Source organism: Manacus vitellinus, unplaced genomic scaffold, assembly GCF_001715985.3.
Source record: "Manacus vitellinus isolate BGI_N305 unplaced genomic scaffold, ASM171598v3 scaffold_31_pilon, whole genome shotgun sequence".
NCBI classification, from domain to species: domain Eukaryota; kingdom Metazoa; phylum Chordata; class Aves; order Passeriformes; family Pipridae; genus Manacus; species Manacus vitellinus.
The window spans coordinates 3,170,260-3,189,449 of NW_021940379.1; the positions used below are offsets into that span (position 1 = coordinate 3,170,260).

Sequence of the window (19,190 nt, forward strand, 5' to 3'; positions counted from 1 at the left end):
TCACACCGCCCGGGCAGCCGTGCCCCGCCGCGCCCACAGCTCACCTCGGAGCTGCCCGGACTCCTCTCTCCAGCTCCCGCCACTCTTGCCCGGCCCGCCTCCACGGTCGCCACATGGGCGCGGGGCCGCGCCACCTCCCCCGGCCCGCGCCGGCGCGCGCACCCCCGCCGCGGACCGCGTGCGCCGCTTGACGTCATCGCGCGCGGTCACGGGCGCGGCCCCGACGGCGACGCATGGCGCGCACCCGCCGCCGCCCCACCGGCGCGCACCCGCCCCAGGGGAGGGAACCGGCAGGTGAGGGATCGGCCCCACGAGCCGGGATCCCCCAGGCGAGGGATCCCGTCTGGCCAGGGGGCTCCTCAGGGGGAGGCTTCCCTCAGGCCCGTGCTCCCCTCAGGTGAGGGTATCCCTCAGGTGAGGGCTCCCCTCAGCTGAGTGACCCCTCAAGGGAGGGATCCCCTCAGTGAGGGACTCCTTAGGTGAGGGTCCCCTCAGGCCCGTGCTCCCCTCAGGTGAGGGCTCCCCTCAGTTGCTGCCACCTGTCACCCCCCCCTCAGTCACCTCCTGCGGACCCTGTGCCTCTCCCAGGTCCTCTCATGTTGTGGTAGCACCTGAAGTGCTCCATGAAGCATCTTCCTCCCCCTTCCTTCCCCTTAGGGGTGGGTTGTCGCACATGGGGCTGAGAATGGAGACAAAACCCTTCCTGCACAGGGACAGCCCTCTCTGAAGGACCTGCTGGCTGAGGTGACCGCGCACCTGGGCTGAGGCTGCCCAGCACTGCGGCTGCCTGAGACCTGGACTCTGGTCCTTAATATCAGAGAAAAGGGCAAGAATATTTGTGATCTCTTTATTATTACAATAATAACCCACCTAGGGGCTGGGCTGGCCAACTGGGAGCAGGGCACAGTGGCCTCTGGGCAGAGCCCTGCTCCAGGGAGCTGCTGGTGAGTGGAATGTGGAGCCCCCAGGGAGGGGGTGAGGCCTGGGAGATGTGAAGGCTGTAAATGTCGTCACTGTGCTTCTTGTCTGTTGTGAAAGGGTGGAAATAGGCAAAGAGGAAGAAAAAGGGAAGGGGAAGGAAGCAATTAAATAAAAATGATACAAGGGGGAGGGGAGGAGTGAAGCCAAAGTAAAAATGCAAGTGCAATGCTGTCTTTTCATGGGGAGTGTATGCGGGATCCTGTTTCCTTGGATTTGGCATAAACAACCAAAAACATTGGGTGTAGAGACACTCCTCAGTATTCCTGCTGTCTCTGGTCCTTCTCTAGGTCTATATTCACACTCTTTGCTTGTTTTATGTCCTTGTTGCATGTTCTTTTCATACGTGTGGGTAGGCACCTGAAATGCGGTCCATGACCTGTTCCCTGGTTTCCAGAGAAAACTGCTCAGAGCTTGCAGTGGTTGGGGATTTCTGCTGGTTTAGGAACCACCAAGCCTGGAGATGTCCTTGCTGCTACTCCAGTGAGGCCGTGATCATCCAGGGATCAAACACGTGTGTTGTGGCAGGCCGTGGTAATCCTGAAATCGAATAAACAACTGATCAACGCAGTAAAAATGTCACAGGAGTTTGCTATGCCTGCATTAAATTTTCCCCAGATTCTAGCATTTGTCCACAACCCTGTGTAACAAGACTTTATGTTACAGGAAGCCTGGATTTTGGATTACACAGTTTGGAAGGAAAAGGATCACATCTCGGATCACAGCTTTGATTCTGCGCTGGATATGTGACAACACCTTCCAGTTCACCTCAAGGTTAGAGTACTCCCTACCAGCAAAATTATTTCTCATTCCCTCATGGAAATGTTCCCTCCTCCTTTGCAGTTACTCTGTCAGTTTGGTTTATCACAGAGTCACCCCAAAGATGTAGCTGCATCTTACTCCTGACTGTTGAGGGGGAATTGGGGTGCTGACACTCTCATGAAGAGCTGGGGGAATCCAGACTGGACCTTATTTTCTTTAAGTAAAACCATTTAAGTAGAAGCACTTCAACTGCTTGTGTCAGTCTCAACATTCAGGGAAGGTTACTTCTAGAATACATCATAAATTGTAAATAACCCTTAAAACTCTTCCTTTCACTGCTGAGCTATAAGCCTCAAAAGGGCTGAAGAAAGCCCTTAATATCAACCATGAATATTTGCCCTGGGTGTAATTCTGCAGCCTGATGACATTTCTTTAGGGCTGTGGCAGGTGCTGTGTATACAAAGGCAGGAAATGTTGAACATTTCTCACTCAGAGCTGTGCTGGCCCTGGAGCTCTACAGGAACACCAAGGGATCACCAGACCTTTATTCCAAACTTTCCTGCCTCTCCCCTACACCTCTGGTCAAGGAACAGTTCTTATGCATGTTGTGACTGTGTATAATTATAACCTCAAAAGACTTCCTTCAATTTTTTAACTAAGACATGCCAGTTAATATTCATTCAAGAGATGGTATTTTCTTTAACACAGAAAACATGGAAGAATTTCACTAAACACCAACAATGTGAATGTAGCACAGTTGGCCTTACAGCTGGTTCTACATTATTTAATGCTGCACCATTACGAAAGATTTCAGAATTACCTGTAATCTCTCTCCACTTCCTGGGAGATTGTAGCTGTTTGTTTAATCTCATTAATTCAATCACATCTTTGTGAGTAAAACCAAAGCAAGATAAGATAACAATGAGGGTTTTTTAACTGGATCTAGATAATTTGTTTATTATAATTTTACTCAGTAAGAATGGAAACTACAGACTGTAATTAAATTGCAGACTTAAGGCAGATCTTCCCAATCCCAAGGCTGGGGACACGGGGGAGGGATACTGGAAGGGCAGCAGGAGTTGTGTCTGATCAGGCTGTGCTGGACAATGTCCCTCTCTGCCTACAGGAGCAACTCCTGCAGAAAAGCCATTTTAAGAAGTTCAGTCTTTGGGCATTACATTTCCTACCTGAATTAAATGTTTATTTGGGGGGAAAAAATAGTTAAAATTCTCCACTTATGGAAAGACAGAAACAATAGAGTCTGAGGTTTCATTTTCTATCTGACTAAAATGCACCCCTAAATATCTGCACCCATTGCACTCAGTGGGCAATCAAAGACCTTATTTGACTATTATGGAAGTGCAGCTGGATTAAGGATTTAGAGAGAGAATTTTAAGGGCCCAGAAGAGCCCTGGCAGCTTCCCATCCCTCAGCCCTGGATAGGGAGCAGGGCTCTGTGCAGGCAGTGCTTGGGGTTCCCATACCTCACCTGTCGTTCAGTTGTGGCAACACATGAGGAATGGTGCCTTTCCTCTGAATTTGAATATTTTATGATCGTTTTTCTAGGTATCCTGACACTTCTTAGTGGCTGTTTTCTGCTGCCAGAGATCACGTAAGGCCATTGCACAGCAGATCTACAGACACGAAGTCTCTGCTTTGCCTTTACCTTAATTAATCCCCGACTCATCAACCGTTCACTGCCAGAGAACGTATCAAAGAAATTGAGTTAATAAATCAAGTTAAGGATCACAGTGAAACTGTGACTGTTTGTTCTTTTGCTGTTAGATTTTGTTGAGTACAAGTATGTACTCATATGTACAGTCACATGTGAGCTCCTTCCCCTCACCTTCCTCCACCCTGAACGCAAATTCCATTCATTCTTTTCTCTTAAGATAACTGAGGCTGTTTCCTTTGATGCTTTTCCCCTGTCCTAGAAATACAATTCTTTCCAGCACAGCAAATGGGAAAGGACAAAATATAAATGCAGATGAGTCCCTATTCTACCATCAGGTGACAATAAGCCGTGATAAATAAAATACTTGGCTCATGTTTCAGCTGGAAATTGATACTGCTGATTCATCTTGTATTCATCTGGAGTTATTTCTCAGTTAAGGAACAAATTAAGGACTTCAAGGGAAGCAGTAGCTCAAGGATGGCTAAATTTATCTGCCTCCAACAGTACTGAGAGTCCTGCAAACTGCTCCACAGTTGCATAGTAAATAATTATCAGCTTTGGGTGACTTCACTAATTAACATCATAACTCTACCTTTGAACCTCTATCTTATTGCAGGTAGTTAAGTAGAGACCATTAGCTGTAAATCTACAGCAACAGAAACTCACGGGGAGAGGGTATCTGGTGTCAGCTCCAAGGACTTCAACCTTTCACTTTGCATGACTATCTACATGCTCCATGCTCCAACATTCCAGATAACCCAGGGTTCTTACTTTGGCTTGTTTTGATGTAAAACCAACATGGTTTTTATCTTGAGAGAGCTTCTCCCAGCAAAAGGGAGGGAAGAGTTGTAAAGAAAGCTTTCCCACAAGGCTGCCTCTTAAGCCAGAGTCAATCAGTGAAGTTTGCACCTCAAACCTTTCACTTCAGTCCCTCCTAAATCCTGCTGATAACAATTCTTAAAAGCAGAGTGGTGGGGAAGCTCCTTCAGCACTGCACCCACTCCCTGCTCATCCAGCTACACCCGACACAAGCTTGGTTGGAGTCCAAGACCCTCCCACCTCTTCCTCTGGCTTTTCTTTTGAATATAGCAGCAATAAAACACACATCTGAGCATCCTACTTCCACAGTATGTTGTTGTCACATTCTTCACCTTTAAAGAATTCCAACATATGTTTCTCTACATGCTTTTTCTTTATTTACTCTACGAAGTTCCCAGAATAAATTTGAATTATTGATTCTGACAGTTTTCCGTTGGTTTGGGCATTTTACTTGGGTGATTCCCCAAGCTTTGTGAGAGCAAACTCAGCTCAGAGCAGCTGTCTCCTTTCAGTGCAAGAATGATTGGTTTCAGATGTAGAATACTGAGGGCCTTTAGTTTTATTGTTTGGGGGTTTTTTATTCTTACTCTTTAGAATGAAAAAAATGAAGGTGTCACAGGGTCTTGCTCCAGAAAGGTGTTTTTCCAGGCATGTTTCCACACACATCCTTCCAGTGCTTGGTTTGTTCTTCACTGTATCCATCCTGGAAGGAAGTGGAGAGCTGAAAGTCCATTGCAACGAACTGTCTTGGCATCAATGGGCTGAGTTAGAGCATAATTTACATGGATGGATTTAACAGCTTCCTTTCAGTCTTAATAAATGTAAGGTTTAATCAACTGCCAGACAACTGGAGCAACAACGGTGCCTACAGTAACAGAACTGAAGCCCTGTCACACCCCTGTGAAGGAGGCTTTGCTGGTGCTCTTGGTGTCAGTGACCAAAGTCTGTGAGAGTGAAACTAGAAAAAAAACAGTGCACACACACACAAAAAAAAAAAAACCCAGCCAAGAAGGGCCAAATTTTGCTGGAAAAGCCAGAACAAGGAGAATTGGATGAAGGAAAACCCAAATTATCCTCCTAGCACTTTATAACTTGGATTTTGACCCTATTTATCATAGTGGCTACAATGTTGTGCCTTGAAACGACTGCTCTTGGGAGAGGAAGAGGTTTGGTTAGGGCATTTCTGGAGCAGTTTAGATTTATATCTCACTCTCTAACTGAATTATATATTCTAGATATCTGGCACCCCTCATGAAAACTATGCCCACTTCCTACTTACTAGCAGGGTTCCCGCTCTCATAATGGAATGACATTTTCTAAGTCAAATGTTCAGTGAGTCAAGAATGTTCTGACAAAGCTTCAAATATCACCACCTTCTCTTCAAGCTGGTCTAATTTTGCCTTTTTTTCATGAGGAGAATACCTTTACATTTCCCCTTTCTGTACCCTTGTACAGAATGATATTAACAAGTGACAAAATAATTAAGTGTGATTCAGATGTTCCTACCTGGACTAAGAAAATGGGAATCACACACAGCCTCTTCCCAGATAAATGTCTCTGTGAAGCCTCCTTGGTGGGAGCAGGAGGGTCTGTGATAACCTGCTCTGGGACCATGGAACTAAAATAACAAACACACAGAGACCTGGAGCAGAAGGATTTAAAATAAGTGACCCAGAAACTGAGGCATCACCAACCATTTCCCTCCATCATATCCAGATACAGAGGTTTTCTCAGAGGCAATTTTCGATCTTGATTTGTGCATTTTGATTTGTTGCTAAAATATTTTAATTTTTTTAAAGCCTTTATTGGTTTCAAATGTATATTGAGTTTCAAATATTTATATCACTTCTGGTTAGTAAAAGCTGTGGTTAAGTGAGGCGCAGTTTGAACTTGCAGTTCAAAAACCTTAGGCAGCCTGAGCTGTTTAAAAATAAACAAGTGAAGTTGTCTGAATTAGCTAATTATCTTAATTGACAATTTCTCAGTTAAGTGCAGTGAAATATAGGGGCTGAAATATGAAAAATAATTAATACTTTTCCAAGAAGGGCTGCTTTTGGTTGTAATTTAAGGCTGTAGCTTTTGGGCTGCAATGAGCAATTTTTCTTCTCCCTCATGGGTTTTTCTCATTTCCTCCCCAAATCCCTGTTCCCCACTCCAGCCCTTACAACTGGCCACAGTCAAACACAGGAATGATTGTCTTCAGTAATTCTTGGGCTCTGCCCCAGACCAGAATATGTTTAATGTGAACGAGTGGCAATAAGTCCTTCCTGAATATCTTCATCTCATTTTTAAAACCAGGAAACATTTTTTCATGTATAAGCATTTCCTTACTTGGTCAACTTCCATAGTTTTCTTTCTGGTTCTCCTGCTTTAAGAAGTCTGTGAGTTCCACCTCTCCTACAGCCCTGGATGGCAGCTGCCATCTTTCCAATTCATCTAATCCAGCACGAGAGATTCCATGTTTGTCTTTTCCCATGGTACAGATCTCTCTCCATCGTTTCCACACCGGCTCCTTTGTTGGCTATGGAGCATCTCTTCCCTCCAGCCACTTCATTTTCCTTGTCCACTTGATTTCCCAGGCAGTGGCATTGTCTCCTCTGGCTCCATGGCCCTCACGTGTGTCGTGGGAAATGGAATATTTGCCTTCAGTCACACTCACATTTGGGATAAGTCCATCCCTCTGTCCTATTTGAGCACGGACACCCCATTTAAGCCACGTTCAGTGCTACATTCAGTGAAGACAAACACCCATCAGGGAAGACCAGGCTGTGTCCCACCTCCACAGGGGCGGCTGCTTTGTTTTCATCACAAGATTTCCCACCTGTCTCAACATTTTAACCATCCAGCCTGCAGAGCTGTGCACGAAAAATGTGGCAAAAGGATGAGAATCAAATGCATTTGGCTCACGGGAGTCATAGGAGACCTTTGGTTTTATACTAGAAATGTGCACGGTTAATTACCCATTAGGGAAGATTATTACAGACACCCACAAGGCCATAATGGCAATTCCTGCTCACTGTGGCTGTGGAAGAAATGTAATGGATGAGGGAATTAGTGTCAGGTTTATTCAGATTTCTCCTTCAAGACCTCTGATGGTGCATTTTCAGGGGGTTTCTCCTTTCCTCTGACATTTTCAAGGCTGATTTATTTGTTACCCATCAGTGCTGTAATCAGCACTTTATATTCTGCTGGAAAATCCTGAACTCAAGACACGTGGCTCCAGAGCGCGGGGTGCGCTCCGGCTCCATCCGTGGGGAGCACAGCGTGACCACTCGTGTCCCACCGCCCTGCCCGTCCTCCCGGAGCGGCTCCGCTCGCTCCCGGCCCTGCTCCCACGGCCCTTGGCGCAGGAGTTTGGCACGTTGCTATGACGACCCCGCCGCTGCACCAGGCAGCGCCCGGCGGGCACCAGCACAGGTCGGTGCCCGGGGTTTGGCCCTCGGGGCGGGGGCGGCAGGACAGCGTGGGCCGAACGCGAGGGTGCTTTGCGAACGGCGCACAGGGGCTGTCCCCGCGGTGCGCTCCCACCGCCGCCGCGGAGCGCGGCTCTCGCTGGGCGGGAGCAGCGACAGGCGCCCTGGGCATTCCGCTCGCAGGCACCGCCGCGGGGCCGAGCAGAGGCTGGGGTGGCTCCGCTGCACCGGAGGGGGCTGGCAAAGGGACCCCGGTGCAGGGCAGCGCCGTGGGGCCGGGTCACTGCGAGGGCTGAGCTCAGTCGCGACATGCTCGGGGCCTGGTGACAGGCAAGGTGCACGAGGGGGACACGGTGAGGTGGCAGGCAGGGAGCTGCCAGGGACAGTCAGCAACCCCTTCTCTGCAGCAAGATGTGTTTCCCTCTTGCTATTCGTTAAGATGTAAGGCAGGAAAAAAAAAAAGGTGTATTTGTAGCTCAATCGCACGGCTCTAAAGTTCTGCAAAGAGCCAAGGGAAAAAATGGGCTTCCTGTAGGGCCATGCAAACTAAAGCTGCGTTTTACCAGAGACCAGACAAAACTCGCAGAGCAGCGTCTGGAGGAGGACGCAGGGTCTGTAAGAGCCTCGGCCCCAAGCGCAGCGGCGGAGGCAGAACCTCTGGCCCTCGGCACCGAGAGCTGCAGCCGGAGCGGCTCTGCAGCGCCTGCCTTTCGCTGCCTCCCCGCGCCCTTGTAGTAGGTGGCTAAAACATCCAGGGCGGTGAATACCGACTGCGTTATCACTTACGCAAACTTGGCATCGCTGACGTAAATTTGGAAGGGGATTCAGCAAACAGAGGCGGGTCCCGTCAGACCGCATTACCCCGGGTGCTCTGCGCGGGCTGTGCCTCAGAGAGCCTGGCGAGCAGATGGAGGGGTGCTGAGACTGCCCCCGCAGCTGGGAATCCTCCCTGGAGTCTGTAAATCCTAAGCTTTGAGTTGAAGAAGTGGTCGGATGCGGTGGTGGGAGAGTGATGCTCCCATCTGGCAGGGGTAGTGAAAAGATTTCTCGTCAGAGCCGGTGTCGGGGTGGGTGCAAGTAGCTGTAGCTTGGCTCTTCTCCCCCAGCCAGAGGACAGATGCAAGCAGGCATCGTGTGGCTCCGTGTCCTGCAAACTCTCAGCCCTTGGCAAATACTGCCAAGAACCCCCCTCTCCAGGGGCTGCAGCACCCAAAGGCGAGGGAGGAACTCAGCAGCTGGGGTGTTTTCTGTGTTTATATTGCTGAAATACCATCCTCTGCAGCGGGCTGTGACTCCATCGCAATGAGTGACAGATCCTGTCCTCGGTGTCCTCAAACCAAGACGCTCTTCAGCCCCTCTCCTCCCATGGCAGCTTGGTTGGAATCTTTACCCCTCCCAGGTCTGAGCTCACCGTGCAGTGCCCCGGTAGGTTCCCCAGCCCTGCCTGCACTCCCCACAGCCCCCCGGTAAGGAGCCACGTGGGATGGGCACTGCACAATTCAGCTGCATTTTGGATAGGAAGGCTCATCCTGGACACATAAAGCACTTTCTTCAGCAATGATATCCCCCCAAATAGCTGTCAAATGACCATTTCCCACAGCTGTGTGGAGAACTGAGGATGAACACTAATGTATTTTCTCAGTTATAATTTCTATTTTTTATTCCCTGGCAAAGACCTGAAGTACCTTCCTTTCCCTCTCCTCCCGGGTTCCACACTTTTCCCCACGCCGGGCTCCCCGGCACCCCCAGCACAGCAGGAACCAGAGCTCTGCTCTGCCGAGAAGGGAGAGGTGCAGCGAAATCACTCCATGTGGCTCAGTCCAGTGGATCAGGACAGAAGGGGGAGCCCAGGAGACAAACTCGGAGAGCATCCCAACCCGCCGGGCTCCAGCCGAGCTCTGGATGTTGACGGCATTCATAGAAACTTGCTTTTGTTTCTACAGCCACCTTTGGGCGTTTGTTTATGGTTTATAGGAGACCACTCTCACCTCCGAGTCTGTGCCGGAATTCCCACTGCGCTGAACAGTGCCCAGAAATCACCACCGTGCTGCACTCCACCATTCTCCTCTCTGTACTGATGGGCCAATACATCTTCTCCCTCCTCTTCCCCCATGCTGACCCTTTCCCTCTGGACCTCTGACACCTGAATCACCTCCCTCTGTACCCATCATCACCTGCCTGCTGTTCATGCTTTAACCCCATGTCACCTCAAAGTCCTCTCCTTGGCAGCTGGATCAGCTGGCGAGTGCCTGGCCTGCCCTGGGCGAGTCTGCAGCCTCCTGAGAGACAGAAACATTGTGGTTTCAACCCCTTTTAACAGACACCTGCAAGACAGTTATTTCTAGCAGTAAAGGAGCCTGAGGTGCATTACTGCTGCAGGTATGAAGTGTCCCAGCTCCAGGTGGGCCTCAGGAACACTGGACAACTCCCTGACCCATTCCATTGGTTGTACGGAGAAGGAGATGCCCTTCCCTGCGCTCCCCAAGACCTCTGGCAGGTACAGAGACCAATGCCCACCACAAACCTAACCTACTGAAATTTATTTAACATTTCCTAACAGGCCAGGCAGTGCTACAAGCCCATTTTCACATAGTGCTGGTTTGTACTTCAGTATTTTTAGCTCCCTCCTGTTTGTTATATCTCTGTTTTACCCCTCCACAGCCAGGCATCAGTTACTGACTCAGTTGCATCCTAAGGCACAGCTCACAAATACTGATCTGCCCGTACCTGCCTTAGTAATTTCTCTCTAATTTATTTCTGATTATCATTTGTTTTTTTTCTCCAGACACCACCAATATGCCCATTGTAAAGTATCCCAGGGCTAGAGAGCCCCTCTATTATGAATGGGACAGGAAAGCCCAGAAATGTGGGTTAAGACACACAGTTTATGCTGTAAATGGGGATCAGTATACTGGAGAATGGCTGGACAACTTGAAACATGGTAAGATACATAATTTTGAGGAAAGGTACCAATTTAAATGTCCTTAGAAAGGTTCCTAAGGGCAGGGAGCAGTCAGTGGTTCTATATGCTCCTGGAAGAGCATTCATTCTTGTATGACTATATATATATATATGTCTCTGATATATGTAATGTAAAAAAGCACTCAGAGACATTTCTAATAGGTAGCTTGAAGAGCTTTTGCATGCACTCAGGGGCAATTACCCAAAATATCTCTGTTATGGATATTTAAAAATCCTCTCCAAACAGAGCACACTGCAGTGAGCTCCATGCACTGGGATGTTCCCTGGCTGCACAGTCCCTGCAGCTCTCTCAGCTCTTGACTTGGCTTCAGGAATCTTAATTTATCCTCAAGCTGTGGCGGGTGCTGCAGGAGACAGAGCAGGGGAAGGAGACCCTGACCGAGCCCTGAGCAGCCGGAGCAGGACAGACTTGTTTACAAGCAGAAAAATGAGGTTTGGAAAGATTTAAGTGCATTCAGCAAAGGCCACACAGGAAGCCCTTGATCAAGATTAACGATGGTTCTGACTTGGGAAGCTAAACTGAATCCCAGACCTGAGCCTGACCTGGTGCAGGGAGAGCTGCCCCACCTCAGATGGAACAGGAAGGCAGCCCTGGACACCCTTCTCCTAAACTCTGCAGCATTCCTATTTTTGTTAAACAGGTAAAGGCACCCAGATATGGAAAAGAACTGGAGCTATTTACAGCGGTGACTGGAAGTTTGGGAAGCAGGATGGTTATGGCTCATACAGCATTCCTGACCCTGTAACCAAGGAATACAAGAGGGTGTACACAGGCTGGTGGAAAAACGGCCAGAAAACTGTAAGTGAGATTTCCTGCACGTGCCAGCAGTGAGGCAGCGTGACCCAAAACACAGGGAAGGGTTGGGTGCACATGTGCAAAAAGATCACTTAAAATACTAATTTTCCCAATACTGAGGCTGAATTGAATGGTCGAGAGTAAAAATCCATGATTTTTATGGGAGTGCCATTTCCCTGCTGCAGAGGGACTCATCCCACTCACACACTGGTTACCAGGCTACAGCCCCAACCAGCTGCTGCAGAGCAGTGGTTACTGCTCAGACACACCTGCAGCTTGGCCAAGCAGGATGAGAGGCTTTGTATCCCATCTCTTAATCCCCCTGCCCATCCCTTTCATTCCTCTTATCCTTGAAGGAATTGGAGGAACCTGTATTATAAATGCTGCAGGAAAATGTACCTTCTTCTGAGACTTTTACAGCATATTAGACAAATAACAGGAGTTCTTTTGGAAATTAAGCCTGTCATGTAAATCATGTTTTTTTTCTAAAAGGAACACGAGAAAGTCATCTGGTAGAAATGACTGCAATCTCATGTGCAAAATCCTTGTAGGAACGGTTTTGGATCTGCCAATGGAAACCTTGTGTTCGCCTTTGTGTCTGCTCTTAAATTAAACTAATTGCCACCAACGCCTGGAATTGGTGTGTGGCTCCAGCCTCTCGGAGGGAGCTTCCCCTCCTGTTCTTTCTGGTTATATTTTGGATAATTGAGCTTGGGTGAAAGATTTGTAATGATATCCAAGTATCACAAGAGTTGGTTTTTCTTCTACCAAAGTTTCTCCTTTACATACATTCAGTTTAGTAAAATTAATACTCAAAATCAGTTATTTCCAGAGCTGATTTTATTATTTGTTCAGGGATAAATTAACACTTTATTCCTATGGGAAAACTCATTAGTGATATGGAAATATTCCTTACTGGTATAACTCTCTGGTATAGGGGGTACCTCTGGACTTCTCTTAATGGCAAACACACATGTAAGACAAACAAGGGATGGAGTTGCCCAGGCTGGAACAGGCTGGGCTGCAGGAAGTGTTGTCAGTGTTGAAAGGGATGAAATCCCCATGTTGAGAGACACATCCTTTAATGCTGCCTATCCCCAGGCAGGTTTATATACTCGTAAAACCCGCTTTTAGCTAAATATTAGCAGCAATCATGCCAACAAAAACACACTGAGATATAAACCCAAGAGTTTTTCATGGGAATAAAACCATTTGCCAAAAAAAATCCCATACTACCACCTCTGGTTTCCTTCAGCACGCGAACAGCCACTGAGCTGGGCTGCCACATGTGTAAGAGTAATAAACAAAGGAACAGTGTATCAAAGAGATGTCCCAAACTTGGACACTGACCCCTTTCGACAGCACAGCTCCTCACCAGCCATCTCTGTGCTGCTGCCCAGGGCCAGGGGGTGTTCTTTTACCCCAACGGGGAGCGCTACGAGGGCGAGTGGAGCGATGGAGTGCGGGGCGGCTGGGGCCGGATGTACTACCTGGATGGATCCAGCTACGAGGGGCAGTGGGAGGCGGATCAGCCCAACGGGCAGGGGATGCTGCGGCTCCGTAAGTACCGGGCGCCTGCCTGCCCCCTTCAAGCTATTTGGTGTCGTGCTGCTCTCCAGGTGTCTCTGCCATCCAGGTTTCTGGATGCTCCATGCATTGCAGCAGGGCTGTGGCTGCTCCAGGTCATCCCTCCCCTCCTGGTCTGGGGCTGGAGGCAGCACAGGGCCGGCTCAGGCCCACACACATGAAAGCTTATTTTTGCTGTGATTTACATTTAAATGACTGGGATGGTTCGGGTTAGAGATAATATACTGTTGGGTCAGAGAAGAGCAAATCTCTCTTTTCAAGCCAGGCACTTTGCCAGACAGACTTTTTAGCTCTGCATACCAAAGAGGAGTCCAGTTTCCAGCAGAGGGGAAAAAAGCAACAGAGAATTTTCTTACTGAGTTCACTCCATCCCCTCTCTTACTTCCGACAGCAGCTCACGTTGAGTGAACACAGGGGTTTCATTAGTACACAATCCTTTTCCATAAATAACACCAAGCACATCACAGATTTGGAATGTTAGGGGCAATCTCATCATAAATACAGAAATCTGAAATTTTTTTCCCCATATTTTCCTTGGAGTTTAACACATTTTTCCCTGAAGCCAAGAATCCCAGTCCTTCACAATACAAGGCATGACATTCCAAGAACATTTGAAGAAATATTATCTCCATATTAGTGTTCATCTATTCTATTTTTTTGCTTGAAAGTAATCTCAAGACTAGTAATTAGCTAAGCAAAGCAGCTGGGAGGAATGGGCATGACCTTCACTGCACATCACAGGCACTTTGGACCAATGGCCCAAACGGAAGAAATCAGCACCTGCTTCCAGGGAGAAACCTTCCACTGATCTGCTGCTCTCCCACCCAAGTCCCTGTTAGTCATAAACTAACAGCCCCTACGGGCTGAGCTGTGGCTGATGCACCATTTCAGAGCCCTGTTGCCTCCAGCATTGCCTGCAACCAACTGTGAGCTGGATTCCTTTTGGTTAAAATTAGCCAGAGCAATTATTTCATACCCACAAGCCCAATGCATTCGGCTCAGTGCTGGAGGGGTGCCCACGTGCCGGCAGCTCTGCGATGTGAAAGAAAAGGAGTTCTCCAGTGGAGGTCACGATGAGCTGCAGCTCAAGATTAAATTGCCTGTAGTGGCAGCGCGCCCGGCGAGGGTGAGCTCGGCTGGGAACGCCGCGCTGCTCTGCCACCTCTGCCATGGCTGTTCCCAAATGGAGCATGTCCACTGGGATCACAGCAGTGAGCACACGGCCTCCGGTGCTCTGAGAGGGGATGGGAGCAGCTGGACACCACGGTGCAGCCAGGGCATTCCGTACCCCCTCCATCAGAGCCAGGGCTGTGATTTTGGTGGTTTCTCAGTTGTTGGTGGCTGGAGTGCAGGAGCTGAGCTGCTCCTACCACTGGGCAGGGCAGGTTGGTGTTGCAGATAAGCACAAAACCAGATCAAAGCTGCAGATAACCACCACCACAGCTCCAACCTGTAAACCAGAGCCTGCCTGAGCAGCCAGGCAGACATGCTCCACAGAAGCATTTTTGGTTTTTCCTCCTTACAGCATTCTGGCAGGCCCCAGCTACCTCTGCAGCACCATGCAGGGTGCCCTGGTATTTCAGCCGCTTCTTGTCCTGAAGAATAGCAAAGTTCAGCTGAGACTCAAAGGTACTTCCACTAATTACCAGAAATTCCCATGGTTTTGGGCTTAGAAACACTATATGTAGGCAAAGGGGAGAGCAGAGGACTCTCCCAGTGACAGCAGGATGGCCTTGAGGTGTCCCAGCATCACTGTGGTTGTGATGCCGCTTCTCAACCAGCATCCATGGATGAGGCTGCTCTCCTCTCCTTGCAGCTCTGCTTTCCCTGTTAGTGATGGATGGATGGATGGATTCCTGGAGAGTAGCACAAAGCCCAAAAATAACCTCTCTCAACTTGCAGAAAAACGCCAGGAGAAGCAATACAGCTGGAAAAAGAGTGTAACTGCCTGAACTGCTCAGACACTCACAGCAATTCTCAGCCTTAATTCATTGAGGAAAAACTAACTGCAAATATTCTTTGAAATCAAGATTATTTTGCCTGGACAACAGTCAGTGCTCTGTTCCTTGCCCAGACAAGCAAACCTCTCTCTTCAAGCCAGAGATCCTGTGTGATTTGTTGCAGTGACAAATCTGAAACTTGTGTCCTGTAATTTTTCACGTTGTGAGGAGTGACTCAGTGACCAGACCCTTACCCTGAGCTCACTTGCTCAGTGTATCAGCAAAAAATGAGTATCACTTAAGAACAAAGCAGGTGAACACAGTTCTTGTTCCAGCTGGGCAAGCGTGGGCTCCTTCCACAGCCCTTTCTCCCTCTGCAGCGCAGCAAACAGAGCACTGCAAAAGCAAAATGACACACTGTGCTGCTGGAAATTACTAAGAGAAGCCAAATATATCACCTCCTCCTCTGTCATTTTGCTCTGTTGATTGTTTTCATTTGTAACTCCTTAACAAAATGGTCTGTTCATGTATTTAACTGCAGCAAATGGAAATCGGTACGAAGGAGGTTGGAAAGATGGAAAGAAGAATGGCCCAGGGAGATACTTCTACGTGGATAAGGGACAGTTGTTAGAGGGCACCTGGGCAGAAGATATAGCAAAGTGTGGAGTTCTGGTTGACTTCGATAGAGACAAAGCTCCGGCCCCTACTCAGTACCCAATCCCAAAGGTAATTGCTTGGAAATTTGTGTTTGCATCCATCAGCACTTGGATCAGCTCTCCAGGTAGCGTTTCCCTCCTCTAGTGATTACCCCTGTGGGATTCCACACTCATAGGGTGTGTGCTCAGTGTCTTTTGGCCAGCAGTGTCCTCAAGGGCCCCATAGGGCCAAACAGTTCATCCAGCCTGTGCTGGAGCCTCCTAATCACCTACATCTGAAAAAATGCAGTTCTCATGCACCAGAACTGCTCAGAGACCTGAGGCAGCACAAAGGAAACGGGGACAATAGAGGCAGAGACAATTGTGGGATTTGCGTCAAAACCAAACGATTTCCCCAAGCCCAACTGCTGAAGCTGAGCAGACCCTACAGAACCCCGGGCAGCTGCAGGGCTCACAGCAGCTCCTTCCTCTGCCTGGGTACTCCAAGTCAGGAGCTCATCGTGTCCAGCAGCCCCAGAGGCAGCAGGGTGTGTGCAGCTTCCCACCTGGTCCCAAGGTGGGCAGATGGTGTCCCAGAGCCAACACCTTCTGCTCCCCTTTCCCATGACTGACACACTGCTGAGGAAGAGTCAGTGCCTGTCCCCATCCCGAAGACTTGGAGAGACACTCAAACACACTGGGCTCTCAACTTGGCAGCCACCAAGTCCTTGCACATCACTTTGATAAAAGAGCCAGAGGACAGGAGAGCCTATCCCCTGCTCTGCCCTTGAAGGAAGACAGGGAATGGGAGCCCATAGTGAACAGATGTGGCTCCAAGTGACACAGCTGGCCAAGAGTCTCAGCTTGAACACAAAGGCATCACATTTCCAGGGGATGGTTACTGCAGGAAGGGGTGGGGAAGCTCCTCTTTGCTTGGAGCCAAGCAGAACCACCCTGGATAACCACAGCACACTGCTTTGCTCCAGGAACACTGAGAATAGCACAGCCCCATAAGCAGGTAAAGCCACCTACCTTCCTCTGCCCCAGGGACAAGGCTGTTGCAAATGATACCTGGCACGTGCAGCCTTCCAAAGCTCACAGCTGCTACACCTTCACTGCCTCTATTTTTTCAAATCTGGTTTCTGTAGCAAAGGGCCCTTTGAGCAGAGACAGTTTTGACAAGCCAGTTAATCCTGTAAGCACCAGGCACACCCACAGCAGTGCAGAGTAATAAACCCCAAATACCCACCAGGGAAAAACAATCTCTGTTTTTCCAAAAGAGTGAAAGGAGCAGCACTTCTGTACCTAAAAATATTTACCTTATGTGGTTTGTCAAAGGTCACCCAGAACAGCCTCAACAACCCAACAGTCTGGGATGAAATGCTGGTGGGCAATGCAGGATGTGCAAGTCTGACTGTTTATTTAACTCCCTGAAGACCAAGTGATGACCCAATTCTCTGCTGCTCTAGGTGCAAAAAGAAAGCATCAACTTTCACTGCTGTTATTGTGCTTTTAATCAGTAGAGAGCTGTTGATCTCAGAGTATGAAGGAAGTTAACAGATGCTCATAAACTTTTTCACGCACACACTCTTTAAAAATTATGAGATCCAACAGGCTACAAATCAAAGCCATTCTTGTTTTGTCCAAGAATGTGTTTAGTTAAAGGAGGCTCAGCCACTCCACAGAGCTATTTCAAGGAGATGAAGTGATGTTCAACACATTAATAAAATTAGGGAAGTGTAGCAGTGTTTCTAAAACAATAGTTGAAAGGCTGCAATATGAACTAAGTCCTGATACATGGGAGACTCTCTGTGAATGCTTGAGTAATCAAGATCTATAAAACCTTAAGCTTCTTCAATTACACTGCAAAACTGATTTGTATTCTTTTTATTTAGATTGAACTACATGATCCAGCTGGTGTTTTAGCAGAGGCCCAGGCACTGCTTGATGACAGCAATAATTAATAACTGGAAGCTGAAGAAAAAGAAAATATGTAAGATAAGAACAGTCCTGAGTTATATATTAATTTGAGTGTCAAATCCACACTGTGGTGTATCATGGTCTACTTCACTCTTCCCTCAAGGCTGTTCAGGTACACTTCACTCTGCAGCTGGCTTTGCTCAGTAGCCTCTTCCCACCCCCCTTATTTTGGAAAAAAAAAAGAAAAAAAATTAAAGAGGGAAAAAAAAAAAGAAAAACCACGAGCAGCAAAACACTGGAAGACAGGCAGGGGGACTCTGCTCAGCTCCTCTGACTTACTGCTGCTGTAAAGAAATCACACTCCTCTTGGTTTCAAGGTCTTTGCCTTAGAGAATGAGGGCTTTTAGTATCTGCTATAAAAGCAAGGCCCTAGAAAACTACAATCAAATAACTCCCCCCAAACTTAACCCAATACATACCTGTGACCCAAAATGGCTTTTGAAGTTACAACAGATCATGTTTCAATTAATAAGTATACTTTAGGCCTCTAGATAACAAACAATCAGCAACAATTAAGTAGATTTTATTTCATGAAAGTATTTTATATCTAAACAAGTGATATACAATAACCAATGTTTAAAATGCTTGAGGTAAATGCCTCCTAACACCGTTAGTATAAATAAGGGATTAAAAAAAAAAAATTTAAGTGCACTCTCAATGTTTAGATCCACATGTTTGGTCTGGTTACTGCCTGGGCACACAGTGACAAAGGTACCCGAGGTGTAACTTTCATGACCATTTCCACAGGTGAAAAATGAGAGAAACATACTCGATATCATGGCTTAAAGTGCAGCAAACAGTCAGAAAAGCAGCTGCAGTAACAGTGCCACTAGCTCAGGGCCTACCAGTTTGAGAAAGTTAAAATTAAGGTTGTCCCACTAGCTTTGAAGTCTGTATCTCTTAAACAAAAAAAACCACCAAAAATCCATACTTCTCTGTCACTTTGTAAAAGATTAACAATGGGAAATTTAGCTACTTATCCAGGACAGCAAGTAATTTTTACAAAGTAAACTTGGAAAACTGATGTTCTGGGCTTCATTCAGAACTGCGTAACTTTTAAATACACAGTTTATGGACAGAAGTACAATTTTTAAGCCTGACAGCACCCTTTGCTCAAATGTGAATACTGAGTCAGGTTTTCTTCTTTTACTGAGAGGTTTTAAGAGTTTTTCCCCAAGACAGGACTAGTATTCCAGTAAAGGATGGGAAAATACACTTTGTGCCTATTACCAAGACTTTCTGTTTTGGAATGATGCTTCCTTAATGCCTTTACTAACAAAATCCTTCCCGTGCTCCATGAATGAGCACCTGTGGGACTGTAGTCACAATTCTCACCATCAGATTTACATCAGGAATAGAGCAGATTTGAAGCACAACGTAATGGCAGAGCTGAGAAAATCCAGTTTGGCCTCTGTATGCCAGAAGGACTTGTGAAAACAGCAAGTGCAAAGCTGTTTGCTGCTTGTGAACAGAGACTGCTGCTGAAAAGAACAGCCCAGCAGGTTTTTTTTTATAGTTGTTTGTGACAATACAAAGGCACCACGGGTGACCTTGTCAACACGTTGCACTGCGGTGCTGCTGACAGGAGAGATCAGCCCCATCTGCTTCAGAGGCTCCTGCAGC

The 19,190-nt window shown here is 47.6% G+C and overlaps 1 protein-coding gene across 3 annotated transcripts; it reads left to right on the top strand.

Moving 5' to 3' along the window:
• The first annotated feature begins 279 nt into the window (after positions 1-279).
• Positions 280-18,392, top strand: MORN3 (MORN repeat containing 3). 3 transcript variants are annotated; one of them, XM_018076265.2, is made up of 7 exons: positions 280-397; positions 1,645-1,752; positions 10,433-10,588; positions 11,271-11,428; positions 12,826-12,985; positions 15,494-15,678; positions 17,483-18,392. In XM_018076265.2, the coding sequence occupies exons 3-7, from the start codon at positions 10,444-10,446 to the stop codon at positions 17,549-17,551; spliced, it is 717 nt and encodes a 238-aa protein (XP_017931754.1). In that variant the 5' UTR covers positions 280-397; positions 1,645-1,752; positions 10,433-10,443; the 3' UTR covers positions 17,552-18,392. The 3 variants fall into 3 exon arrangements, with proteins under 3 accessions (XP_017931754.1, XP_025751275.1, XP_017931755.1); XM_025895490.2 differs by lacking the exons at positions 280-397; positions 1,645-1,752 and adding an exon at positions 7,625-7,651; XM_018076266.2 differs by lacking the exons at positions 280-397; positions 1,645-1,752 and adding an exon at positions 10,000-10,048.
• Positions 18,393-19,190: the final 798 nt, after the last annotated feature.

Bases quoted from the DNA above. Each gene is read 5' to 3' on its own strand.
- MORN3 (XM_018076265.2), top strand. From the start codon at position 10,444: ATGCCCATTGTAAAGTATCCCAGGGCTAGAGAGCCCCTCTATTATGAA. The intron at 10,589-11,270 runs GTAAGATACATA...TTTGTTAAACAG, and splicing joins GCTGGACAACTTGAAACATG to GTAAAGGCACCCAGATATGG. The intron at 12,986-15,493 runs GTAAGTACCGGG...ATTTAACTGCAG, and splicing joins GCAGGGGATGCTGCGGCTCC to CAAATGGAAATCGGTACGAA.